General features: G+C 45.6%; 1 protein-coding gene across 1 annotated transcript in view; it reads right to left on the reverse strand.

Moving 5' to 3' along the window:
• Positions 1 to 13,723, reverse strand: part of MYRFL (myelin regulatory factor like) — a 46,771-nt gene that overhangs the window by 21,637 nt on the left and 11,411 nt on the right. Inside the window, exons 7-12 of the mRNA XM_044449888.1 lie at positions 10,932 to 11,127; positions 9,766 to 9,842; positions 7,426 to 7,536; positions 6,889 to 6,979; positions 3,265 to 3,465; positions 1,237 to 1,345 (exon numbers count right to left, since the gene is read on the reverse strand). Coding sequence (XP_044305823.1) covers positions 1,237 to 1,345; positions 3,265 to 3,465; positions 6,889 to 6,979; positions 7,426 to 7,536; positions 9,766 to 9,842; positions 10,932 to 11,127 — 785 coding nt within the window. The remainder of the gene's footprint in view (positions 1 to 1,236; positions 1,346 to 3,264; positions 3,466 to 6,888; positions 6,980 to 7,425; positions 7,537 to 9,765; positions 9,843 to 10,931; positions 11,128 to 13,723) is intronic.

Consider the following 13,723-nt stretch of genomic DNA (forward strand, 5'->3'; position numbering starts at 1 on the left):
CTTTTTAGTATGCTGTCTAGATTTGCCATAGCTCTCCTCCCCAGGAGAGCTATGGCAAATCTAGACAGCATACTAAAAAGCAGAGACATCACCCTGCCAACAAAAGTGTGTATAGTCAAGGCTACGGTTTTCCCAGTTGCAATGTATGGCTGTGAAAGTTGGACCATAAGGAAGGCTGAGTGCCGAAGGATTGAGGCCTTTGAGTTGTGGTGCTGGAGGAGACTCCTGTGAGTCCCTTGGACTGCAAGGCGATCAAACCGGTCAGTCCTAGAGGAGATCAACCCTGACTGCTCTTTAGAAGGCCAGATCCTGAAGGTGAAACTCAAATACTTTGGCCACCTGATGAGAAGGAAGGACTTACTGGAGATGAGCCTGATTCTGGGAACAATTGACAGTGAAAGAAGAAGGGGACGGCAGAGAATGAGGTGGCTAGATGGAGTCACTGAAGCAGTTGGTGTGAGCTTGAGTGGACTCCAGGGGATGGTGGAGGACAGGAAGGCCTGGAGGAATGTTGTCCATGGGGTCACAATGGGTCGGACACAACTAACAACAACAACACTTTAATTATTTTGTTCCCCCTTGCAAGCGGTTCTGGAGGTACAATCGAAGTGTGAAATGAAATTCTGTAACTGAGCTGCAGTTGCAGTCCTACCGCATCCCTCTCCCACTTTCTTCCCTCTCCCTCCAGACTCAGAGGCCTCAGTGCACCCGTGCCCCAGATCAGGAGCAACAGCAGCAGTCTCTGCAGCCACTGCTCTTCCGACCTGATTTTCGATCCAGCTGCCAAGCTCAGGTGCCTAGACAAAGAGCCGGGAAGGGGAAGGAAGGGAAGCAGCTGGAGCACGAGAGGAAGCGTTCTAAGTCCCTGGCTGCCGGGGCTCCCCTTCCCCTTGCCCTGCCCCTTTTCCTCCCCTCCAAGGGGCATTTCAACCTTGGGCCGCCAGCCAGCACGGTTCTTTCCCCTGGGCCGCGAGCACAGTGCAGCTGGGCGGGACAGAGCAGCGCTCCGCCTTTGGAGTCCCAGTCTGGAACTGCAGGGTCTTGGAGTGGGGACGCCAAATAGTCTTTTGTCTCTCCCCACAGAAGAGCCTGAGAAGGCCATAGGATTGCACCCTTCACCACTCGGTCTGTCTGAAAGCGAAGGTAAATGCCAGAGGGTTGCAAAGGAAGAGGAGGCCAGGACATATTTAGGGTGAACATGCCTGACAAACTGGAACAACGAAGCTGACTGAATACCTGTTTCGTGGAGCTGTGTAATTCCCATAACAGATGCAAATTCAGGCTTGTAGTCATATTCCACCAGCCTCATCTGCGCTATTCTTCTCAGCTGCTCATGCGTATCAGCCTAATTGGCCAAAGACATGTCGAAATATTTAACCAAGTTGAGTCATGTCAAGGGCTTTCCTGTATACACGCTGTTAAAGTCTGAGATGGCTGCAGTTCATTTTCCTCCTATTAATCAGCTCCCCTCAGCACTCTCCATGCTTCTGTTTCCATTTTGGGGTGAAGACAGGAAAATCTATCCAGCAGTGGCTCCGCTCTAGCGGAAAACATTTCCACTCATGAAAGCCAGGGCACCCCCTGTGTGCCAGCTTCCTCCTACGTCCTGCAGCCACGCGCGCCAGATTTGCAGGCTGGCCTTCCCTGTCCTAGCACCCTCCGTAGACATCGGACTACAACTTCCAGCATCGCCAGACACATCTGGAACCCAGCAGGACGTGATGCAACTGCCTGAGAGGGTTGCAGATGCCCTTGTGCATCAGGTGGATGGCTTTCCATTTCACTTCTAAAGCAGCGCTTCTGCTGAGTGATGTTCATCTGTCCACTTTAGCAATATAGCAAAAACGTTGCATTCTTTTCAAATAAATGACTATAAAAGTGCCCCGGGGATTGCAGAGGAAGGCATGTGGACACAGAGGGGGCTCTCCGATCGACACAGCCCACGCAGGCTTTCCCTGGATGACACTGGGCAGAGGGATAGCGTGCAGGATTTGAACCACGAGAGTAATTTTAAGTGGGTGACAAACTAGGTGGGGGATGCCTATTTGACCCTGATCTTGATTTCTGATTCACCCTACATTAAACTTCATCCTAATACACACGCACAATATACATCCAGGATACAGATTATCTTCCTTCATTTGATTTCATTAAAACCCTCAGGCAGAAAGATGTAAAGCAGGGGCAGCAGTAGGTGGAATACATGTTGACCAAAAACCAGCTAATCCAGGGGGATTAGATGTAGCGAAGATCATTGGTGTGAGAGAGAGGGTTTCCTAGAGCTTTGGGGCTCCATGTGAAAGGCTCAGGCCTCTAACCGTAATAAGCCACTCCCTAACACTTTCAGATAGGAAACAATCCTATCTGGAACCCTGGAAAATTGCTGCCAGTCAGTATCTGCAATACTAGGCTAGATGGCCAATGCTATGATTCCATAGGGGGCAGCATCTTTCTGTTCTTTTGTTACAGTTAAATGGAACTGGTAGTAAGTAATGGGAAAGGAAGACCCTCTCCTTAAAACCCCAGAGAATGCTGGATCAGATGCATAATTTCCAGACTTGGTAGAATGCAGCTTCCTAGGTTTCTACCCATTTTCCTCCCAGCTCTGACACCTTGCTAGTTTTTAAGCCATGAGCAACACCTTAAGAATGTTTGGTATTTTTCTGACTATAAGACGCCCCCATGTATAGGACGTCCCCCCACTTTTCTTACTGACCTCTGAGTGAGCAAGCTGCTGCTGCACATGTGTGCCCACTGCCTCCCCCCCCCCCCCCCCCTTCCCCCCCCCCCCCCCCCCCCCCCCCCGAGCGTGCCTGCGGTTCTCCTCTCAGCCCCCCGTGTATAAGACACCCCTTCATTTTTAGGTAAATATTTTAAAGCTAAAGTATCATCTTATACACGGAAAAATACAGTACTTTACCATTCTGTCTGTTCATGTCCAAGTTTAGGGACTGGTGTACCACCTCTGAGGGTAAAGACCTTCACAAGGCATTGCACAAACAAAACCATTAAACATTTTTAAAAAGAGCAATCGTGTCAAATCAAATCTTGAAAATTCCAAAGATCAGCAGCAGCGTTTGGAGGTACAGACCAATCCCCTTACTTAGTTAAAAGTGGACTGAACAATGTGATCTTGAAGACTCATTTCACAAACTACCTAAGCTGCAGCCAGATGCGCATCCAATGGGAGGCATTCCAAAAGAATGAGCTACCACAGAAAAGTCCCTAGCTCTTGTGCCCACTGTAATTTTCTAGTGTACTCACCTCTTGGATATTTTGTTTGGCTCGTCTATCAGATGGATGCATGACTGTCCCCATAACTTTCATGTTTCCACAGACAACCAGGGCTTCATCTGGTGTGTCCGTATTGATTCCGACTTGACCATGACAAGTGATGGTTCCAGGAGTGTGTCCTTGTTGCCAAAGAGTATCACTGTCGGTCTCAAACTGTCCAGGGTTAGAGGCCTGAAAACATTTTAAAGCCTTAACGTAACACAAATTAGCCTCCGGGAAAAATTTGTAGCATGCAAATCTTCCCTAAGACCTGTGCTTTGTGCTTCTTTCTGACAAAACAAAATTGACAACAAGCAGCTTCATTTAGGAGTAGTTAATCAAATGATTAATTATAATATGGGAATATAGGTTATTCCTAGTGGGGGAAACTTTCAAAATCAAGGTAATAATTTCCAGTGGGGTAACTATTTTGTGAAGTACTCTCTTGCTCAAGCAAACATAAAAAAATGCTGCTTTTAACAAGGCAAACCTTTATTGTTGTTGGACTACATTTATAACCTGACTATTTTCCTCTTGAAAGAAACTCAAGGCAGTTCACCAAATCTTCCTCCTCTCCATTTTTATCCGTACAACAACCCTGTGAGGTGAATCAAGCTGACAGCCAGTGACTAGCCCAAAATCGTCCAGTGAGCTTCAAGGCTGACTGGCAACTAGAAGCCAGACCTTCCAAACCCCATTCCAATGTAAGTCTAGCAACCTGAATGGCTTCAAATAGCATTTGCTGAAAAAATTAACATTTACAACCCAAATGGCTAATGGCTAAAGTCTTGTAAACCATCTGTCATTTTCGGTAGTTTCCCCAAAGCATACATGGCATGAAGATTCCTGACAGATTCTAGTCTGTTAATCTGATCAGTTCCTACATACTAAATAAATAATTCATAAATAAATGTCCGCAAAGATGGTGTATCTCATGAAGGGCTACTAGTCACACAAGTCCGGAGTTACCACCGTTCTCAGATGCAATGCGTCTTTGCCTGTCAGTTGGTTCGGAACCCCTACAGAAAGCTATTACTGCATTCGTGTTCCTCTCGTGCATTTCCCATGAGAGGCCGGTGGCCCCTGCGGAAACAGAGGACGCTTGCTCCAATCAAGCAAGGCTCTTCTTATTTTCTTATAAGAACCTCTCCCGTCCTTCAGGAAGATGACACTAACTAGTGGGAGAGAGCAAAGACGTCTGAAGAGAGAGCGAAGCTCTGCTCAGACAGCATAAGGCTCCTCTTCCCACACAGACAGCGAGCACACGGGTTGTGGGAAGAGGTACTTCTCTGCAATGTGATCAGGCAAATTGACCACACTGGCAGCAGTCAGGAACCCTGAGAAAGCAGGCTCTGCATGTGTGCTTGAATGGGCATCACAGCCGGAGGCCGAGCCTGTTCGTACTCACGGATAAAGAGTGTGCTGTCTGAACAGGCCTAGAAAAAGTGGCGGACTGTTGTGCGAGTTGTGAGCCACTTTAGGGTGAAAGGACCCTCTCTGGGAAACTAAGCAGGAGTGCAAATATGTTGTTGGCGGTAAACATTCCTGCTTGCTTCAGATATGTGCTATATATATCTATTTGCATGTGCTGCGAATATTGCAGGGACTCGCTTAACTGTCCAGGATGTCTCATCCAAAGGCAAGACTGTGGCCCTAAACATGCCTACCTAGCAATCTCCTGAAGTCCGTGCCACTCCCCAAGGCTTTCACTGCACGAGTCGGAATGACTAGCTAGCACAACCCAGGCAGCCAGCCTGAGCAACCATTTCGGGAATGGAGCAATGATGAGGAGGATTTTTCTTATTAATTGCATTGCTATACTATCCAGTGGCCAGAATTTTCTGCGTGGTTCCGAACAATTCAACATAAGTACATTCATAAAAATGGATACAATAAAAATCCCGATACGATAAAATATAGTGTAAAATTCCAATTTACAAAACTTTAAAAGTTTAAACATCTAACAAAATTCCAGTAAAATCTAGACCTATTGAAACTGCTGACATAGCACATCATTTGCCACTAAATCGCCAAAGAGAAAGCAATGCTGGGGCCAGGTGGGTCTCAGTGGTAAGGGGCTCCCACTGAAAAGGTCCCCCCACTTGTTGCCTCTTTCTGGGATTCCCCTGAAGTTATCAGTTGACCAGTGGTAGTTTTGGCTGGCCTCCTGGATTGTGCTCGCCAGTACTGGCTTCCCATTGTATTTGCAGTCACTGGAACAGAGGAAGCAGACTTATACTGAAGCACAATCAACATGGACTACCAGTAGCTCTGCAGGGTTGCAGGCAAGAGTTTTTCCACCCCTGCCCGGAGACACCGGGGATCAAACCTGGAACCTTCTGCAGGCAAAGCATGTGCTCTACCCCTGAGCATGCTATGATTTCTGCAAGCACATCATTTTTAGCCCTGGTAGATTGCCAGCACTGGATAGTGCTGGACTGACTTCTGAATAAACATGCCAAGGAGAGTACTGCAGATATGATCATCATCCCTGGAACCTCCTAGAGAGGTGGGGCATGTGCCTAATAGCGCACACATGTGTGTGATACAAACATCATAATCCTTTCCTTCCTGTATTAACATTTGTTTAAAAAAATAATAGCATGCTAAGCAAAACAGTGTCGCAGAAACTCACCGTTCATTAGAAAAAGGCTTCTTACACACACACACACACACACACACCCTCTGCCATCTGTAGGATGCAGAGCTAAGCATTTTATAACTAGAGCATGATCTGATATGCCTGTTAACCACAGCTGAGTAGGTAGGTTTCTAAGCTGCCTACGGTGGGGCGAGCAAATCACAGCACATGTTTTCCTTTCTACAAAACACTCACTAATCCTTGCCACACATACAGGCCGAACCAAGATTGCAGGTGCACAAGCTTTTGATTTACAGAACAACCGTGGCATTCCAGGGCTCTCCACTCGCACCCCACACTTTCCTCAAAGGGTTCCAGACATGGACCATGGTTTGTCCCCTTTTGTATTCACAACAATCCTGTGAGGTGGATCAACCCTCAGAGGCAGTGACTGTTCCAAGGTTTATCCAGAAAGGTTTGTGACTCAGCAGAGGTTTTAACCCAGCAGCGTGGATGCTTCCAGATGGAGGGCTACCGCGCTGCCAATCAAAAGGCATCCTGCAATGATTCCTTCTTGCCCTAAGATCATTTTTATTTTATTTTGCTAAGACAAAACTGGTGGCAAGGCACAGGATGGTTCCAGATGGGAAATGATAATCTCTCCCCACCACCCCCAAATTCTGCCACTGAGGCAGGGTCCTTGCGCAAGGAAAGCTTCATTGGAAAGCTACCACCCTTCACTAGACCAGCACACTGACACTGCCAGATGTGCTTTTTGCTATTCACTGGAAAGCAGAAAGGAGCATTTTGCTCTTACCAGCAGCAAACCAGACACCTATGGAAAAAGGCCTATATTTGACAAGAGTATCAGAGGAGCTTTGTGCTCTGGAAAGTTTTTAATGCCTACTAGAATCCCAAGCAGTCTCAATAGTAATCCAGCCACCAAAATCCATATTAAGTACAGAAAGCCTCTGCAGTGCCATGTTCTGGAATCTAGATCTTTTTGAAATTTAAGTAATATTCATTGGGCTTACCCTGACAATTATCTTTTCCGAGACATGAGCAGCCACCAGATAAGACTGGTCTTGACTGAAGGCGTATAATCCAGCCACTAGCAAGAAGTATCTACATTGATTTAAAAGAATTAAAGAATAATTATGTTAAGCAGAAAAGCAATCCTTGCTCACCAAAACCCAAAGCAAGGATGAGGCCCCATCACCAGGACCACAACACAAATGACAAATAATGTGTGGATTGTTACACATTGTTATAGTGGGGTTTATATGGGGCAGATCAATATTCATGGAACAGAGAAAGGGTGGGGGAATGATGAAGGAGTTTAATGGGAAGGAAACTTAAATCAAAATAAAATTCAAATTAATGTATTGATGTGCTGGCACTTGGACCCCACCTTTGCCTTATATTCAGTGCTCTGAGCAGGTCATGTGTCCTTTGCTATGCTTTCTCTGTCAGCCATTTTGTGTTGGTGGTCATGACAGTTTCTGAAATGGCCCTATGTGTTCATGCCCCCAAAGTTTGCTGACCTAAATGCTTCCTGTCAAATACGATACCTCTGATCAGGGTTAGGTTTCCCCTTTTTCCGCATATTATTTGCAGTTGTTTCACCGAAGTGCAATCTTGCCATGGTTACTTTGGTTACCTGGTCTCCTGGAAGATCAACTCTAATACACAGAAGAGAAAAGCACAGAGATTCCAGCTAAAATATGAACCAGGGAAGTACCGGATCTGAGGTGAGGAATCAGAATTCAGTGAGCAGAATATTTGTTCCTTACTAACTGCATTTCTCTCTTCATCCCTTTGAATTAGAGCTTGTTCACCTTGAAATATGTATGTATGTATGTATATTTAAACCTGAACTTTCTGCTCCCCTCTTTGCCCACCTGCATCCCAATTTCCATTTCATCTCTCAGGTGCAGTGCCCACCAATTTGCATATTATGACAAGATATGACAAAAGGACTAAGGGGAATGATGCCAGATTTATTACTGAGAAGCTACTGGTGAGATAACAACGGTTTCTATAATTTTAGAACAGTATTTGTTATAAACACTCTCCTCAGTTTGAAACTACAAATTCCATTAATTGTGAGGAATTACTGGGGGGGTTTTGGAGGGGGGAGGTTGGGGGGGCAGGGATACTCACCACAATTATACCATTCCTCCATCAACAAAAGCCTCCTGAAATTTCACAAAGGAGCTTAACAAGCTCTACACTCGTGTCAATGGCAGCTTTTTTGCTCTTGTTTTTTTATTTACCCACCTGCACATGGGAGGGACTTCAGAAAAAATATGGGACAAGGTTTAATCTTCCCCTCCTTGCACACAGTGGTCCAGCTGGGAATGGAGGACATACACTTAGAGTAAAATGTAGCACTACGCAATTAACCTAACTTGTAGTTTGACCCTGAATCTTTGGGCATTCGCGTATTCCTCCATCTTATTGTTCTAGATTCCTTACAACTTGCTTGTATCACTGAAAGGACATATCCCTCAGTTTAAAAACTGCCAGCAAAAGGATTTTTCTCTCACACCGTACTGCACTTTGGAAGTATCACTATGCGTCTCAGCAACAGAATGACACCCTAATCTGAATTTAGGCAGAAATACGAGGCATTCTAGACAATGGCATGGAAGTGTTCCAGCAGGCATCAACTGTATCTCAAGGTGCTTCCAGACAAATGGCTCCTCATGCTCATAAATAATTGCTGCTCCAATGCGAGCCGCAAGTAGCATTTCAATTAATCTGTCACACTATTGGGGGATTTTCTGCACTTTTCTGTGTGCACATCCTACCATATTCCATCCACACCGGAGAGCTTGGCATAATTATTTCATCTTAAAAGGGCACGGTTTTGAAGTGGGCTGCAGCTTATCAGGAAGCTGATCCTATTGCAGCTCAGCACACAGTAACTAGTCCCTCGGGGGCAGGTGCCATTCGGAACCATTTGGATCAGAACACTCTGCCCTGAGAACTCAAGTAGCCACATCCTTTACCTCAAGCTCTTCCCACCATCCTTTTCACTCACAGATGACCAGAAAGCCTAACATCTTTCCAATGAGCTTGTACCAAAAAGGGGTAAAGTGCTGGAGAGGAGAAACTTGGAGGTCCACAGGTTCTAGTGGGCACATAATTTCATTGCAGTGGCAAACCTGGAGTCTGGGAGTGAAACAGAAATGTGCCTAGATCAATCTTTTGGACTGTGCTTTATAGTGGTGTCCAGCTGAATGTGGTTATGGCGCCCTCTGCAGGCCTTCCTTGCCACACTGGCTTAATTAAGACGCGGTGCATGCCAGGCACCTTTTGCCTGATTACCTGCCCGAGTACAGCTTGTTAGATGAACCGAACCCAGGCAGCATGGCTTGTGCGAGAGGGAAAGGAGCCTCAATCACCCACGACCTGTCAATGGGGTATTTAAGGAATGCTTCCCTTTAGAAAAAGCCACGCCACACGGTTTCAGATGGCACAACGCGCCATGGCCAGGTGGGTGATCAGGGGTCCAGCACACACTTGGGTTTAAATAAGCCATAATTCAGGGGTCCTCAAACTTTTTGAACAGGGGGCCAGTTGAAAGGTGCCGGCGATGTGTGTGGGCAGCCAAAGCGGTGCGGGAGGGTGGCGTGGGCTGGGGGGGCACACGCGCGGCAAGTCGGGGTCACAGGGCAAGGTGCCGGCTTGCCCGCGAGGAGATCGTTTTGGACTAAAAGGATCTCCTTGCGCGCAAGCCACAAGGCACTGGCGCCTCGTCGCACGCATGCATGTGTGGCGGGCTATGGCGGGCCGGATAAACGGGCATGACGGGCTGCATCCAGCCCGCGGGCCGTAGTTTGAGGACCCATGCCATAATTGGTAGTGATTGTGCAAAATGGGCCACTGTGTGTTTCTTCACTTACTTAACAGGATAGAAAGGTTTTTTGCTTCGGTTGGGCTGAGATTGTTCGATCACAATAACTTGATTGGGAGCTTCCATCTAAAAATGGAATAATAAGAAAAGTGTTTAGGATGTGATTTTTAAAATGTTATGATGTTTTAACTTATTTATTGTAAGCCGCCCCGAGGCTTCGGCGAATGGGGCGGCATAAAAATGTTTTAATAAAAATAAATAAATAAAATAAATAATAAATTTTTAATAACAAGATTTACAAAGGTTGAGCATATCTATGAGGATATGGGGGTACACCCTGACTGCCTGAATCCTTTGCGGGTTGCAGAAGTAGATGGGACTAGTGAGGCCATCCCTCTCTCTCTCTCTCTCTCTCTCTCTCTCTCTCTCTCTCTCTCTCTCTCTCTCTCACACACACACACACACACACACACACACACACGAGTGCAGTGCAGAGGGAAGGATTCCCTATTAGCAGCATGGAAACAACTATTGTGTTTAGGATCATTGGGGCAGGAGGGGTTACAGTCTCTCTGTGTCAGTCCACCAAGGAATCTTTATTACGCCTGGGGAACAGGCCATGAGAATGGCATTCACCGCCTGTTTCCCAGAAGGATTAGCTAGTGTTGGTGCAGGCCAGGATGGGGATGGAGCAGGCACTCCTAATGAACTGCACAGGGACCCACTGAGTGCTGCATGCAGCCAAGGGTCGGCCACCCCTGGTCTACACTGGCTGGCAATGGCTTTCCAGGATTACGCTGAGCGCCAGTCCCCATTCAGCCAGGACGCTCACTGGGTGATTCTGGACCAGTCACAGACTGTCAGTGGAGGGTTGTTAGTGTGAGCGTTACCGTGGATTAGGGAGAACTATGTAAGCCACCTTGGGCTCCTCCCTGAGGGAAAAAAATGCAAGATATGAATGTGCTACTAGTAATAAGTAGCACATTCTGGAGGAATGTTGTCCATGGGGTCACGATGGGTCGGACGCGACTTCACAACTAACAACAACTAGTAATAATCCTCCCCTCTCAATTCCTGTAATCATGGGGAACTAAGTGTGTGACTAAGCTATTACAACACTGTGGAAACAGAAGTTGTTACTGTTGACCATCTGCTTGCTAGACAAAAGTTTGGCTGGCAACCATAATGACGAAGAGAAATGAAAGACAGACACACCTTAATACCAAAAGTCTTCAAGTAAAATGTCTCCACTGGTTTTAGACCCAGATCAGTTTTGACAAATTTGGGACTTCCAACCACTCGAATGTAGACTGTGATCTGGAAGTGGTTCTTCTTCTGACAGATGAAAGCATAATCCACTGCTGAAAAATTAAATCCTTTGTTTGTAACGATGTGATATCCCAGATCTGGCCTACAAAAACAGGAATTGACTAACATGTGTGAGTGGAACAATATTTCAGTGACAACAAGTTCATACCATCCAAAGAAAAATATGAAGATATCCCAATCACAAATGTTTCTCAAAAACAACAACGCTAAGGAAAATGGAATTCTAAGCAATTCTTAAACTGCATTTTAACATCACACAGGAAGTGACTAGGACAAATCTACACTGTGAAAATCATCTCAGAGATGTTCAGCAGTGCTTCCTATGTACCCTTTTCAAGAGAAATTTTGCCACCTTCCACAAGAAGCAGATTGGCACATGTGGTGAAATGGCATGTAAAAAAATCTGACCATTTTCTCATACTGCACTCAGTTGAAAAGAGCCACACTGGCTACTGATGATATTCAGGACCTGATTCAAGGTACCAGCTTTAACTTTTACATTAAACCACCATTGCCTCCATGCAGATTTTCCATTTATTTACATAGAACCATCTACCTGCATGGCACTTTGCAAAGAAAATGTATGACAGCATCACTAAAGCTGAGTTAGTGGGATGAGCTTAAAATGTTTGATATAAATATTGTAACTCAAATTGTCTATGCTATTCAGAGAATTCCTCTATTTATCCCTTGCAAATGTTTTCAAAAAATTAATATGCTGCTTCATCAGTCTGGAGCTAGGAGTCACAAGGGCATAACAGATATAAGAGGGTGGGTTTCACAAAGGCGTTCCAAAGGCCAGCTGCAGGCATAAGGGGCAGTGAGGGGAAATGAGCAGAATTGTTTCAGGGATCACAGGACCTTTAGATGACCGAGGGACGGTGGGACTGGATAAATGTAAGTTATATGAAAGGATAGCTTGCAATATAAGCACAGAGAAATAAGGAAGGAAAGGCAATAGAGGGCTTCTGGGCATGCTGGCTGAGGATGATGGAAATTGTTGACCAACAACCTGGATGACACCAGGTTGGAGGTGGGCCTAGACAACTGTGGGTCTCTTTTCACACAATTAATATATCATTCCAAAGCAGTAGGACAAAACTTCAAGTCTTCACTATATAGATTTTACTCATTAATGAATGACTAAAGAATGATCTCTTATCACAGGTCACTGTGGAAAGTTTTTAAAAAAGGCGGCTGTTCAGGATTCATCCTCTCTTTGGCTGGTAAGGGTTGGAAGGGATTGATAGCTATGCTTTGCAAAAGATTTGTATCAGCCTTATGTTCTTCCAGGAGCAAAAACTAAATTTTCAGTTGGAGACTCACTTTCTTCATGAGATGTTAGTACACAGAGAGAATTACTTCATACATGACAAGTTCAATCACTTCTGAAAGAGCATCATAAAAAGATTACCAGATTTCAAACAGATAACCGAAGAGTCTTATCTTTAATTTTAAACATTTCTTCTTCTATATTGGAGAGCAAAGATTTAGGAACCCCAATTTTATCTTACTTGGGAATGAGAATATGCCATTGGTTTGGACAACAAAGCCTCAAAGAGTGTTGTTGATGATGACCTATTCCTAATTTTTAATGTAATGATTCCTTCTTCCCCTATCTTTAATAATATTGACCCCACCCTGGTCTCAAATCCTTGCTCCACAGGTTCATGTTATGGCCATCTTCCTAAAAGAGCCAAATCAACAACGAGCAATCAATCAAGCAAAGAGATGCTGATAGGAAGGCATCAGAAAAAATCCAGGGAGTGTGCCAATGACACACAAACCTACTCCTGGGTCACAGTAGTGAGGTCACAGAAAGCTACAGGATGCTTGGCCTAAACATTGAAACATGACTGGTGTCAGCACCAGGATACAATCCTCCAGCACACTTCACCAGAACATGTGGATCAGGCGAGATGAAGGTAGAACGAGAACCAAGCCTTGATGCAGGCAAGGGTTGGATGTTGCCAAAGGGTGGTAGGGCCAGAAGCAGCATCAAGAACAGGTGAGAGTCAGGACACAGGTCAAGATATTGCAGGACTAGAGATAGATGCTAAGTCAGAAGGCAGCCCCCACGAAGACTAGTGTTGTTGTGGCAAAGCTGTGCTAGAGCCCGGAGCCTTTAGAGAGCTTCTTGTGACTCCCAGCTGACCTACCTCAGTGGAACAAGGATAAGCATGTCCAGAGCTGACCTGCCAGTGTTTGCATGATAGAATGGGCTGCCCTCTCAATCAGATCACCTGGGATAGCCTTAGGCCCTGCAAATCCTGAATTCTGGTGTCTCCACAGTCTCTGACCCTGAGCACACTGAAAGATCAGTCTGCAACACAAATGCTTCAGGCAGTATTCTGTGCTATAGGCTGGCTTAAGACCAAGAGTGAAAGCCACAGGATAATATCTGGAAAGGCCAGCTCTTGGGACATCCCAGTACACACAGAGACAGGCTGAACCTTTTACATCCACTTCACTATTTTAGCGTCTCCAAAAGAACACAGGAAACTGTGACCTTTTGCAAGGCTGCTGAGAACTTTTGCGGTCAGTCTGAATTATTTGGAGTTCTCAGGGTTCCAGAGGAAGTAGCAATCTAAACAAAAGGTAGTACAAAGCTCCGCTCAGCATCATTCTGAAAAAACCCCCTATGATTCAATGTCTTTCTGTATCCTTTCATACCAACC

Source organism: Varanus komodoensis, unplaced genomic scaffold, assembly GCF_004798865.1.
Source record: "Varanus komodoensis strain SLA01 unplaced genomic scaffold, ASM479886v1 scaffold61, whole genome shotgun sequence".
NCBI lineage: Eukaryota > Metazoa > Chordata > Lepidosauria > Squamata > Varanidae > Varanus > Varanus komodoensis.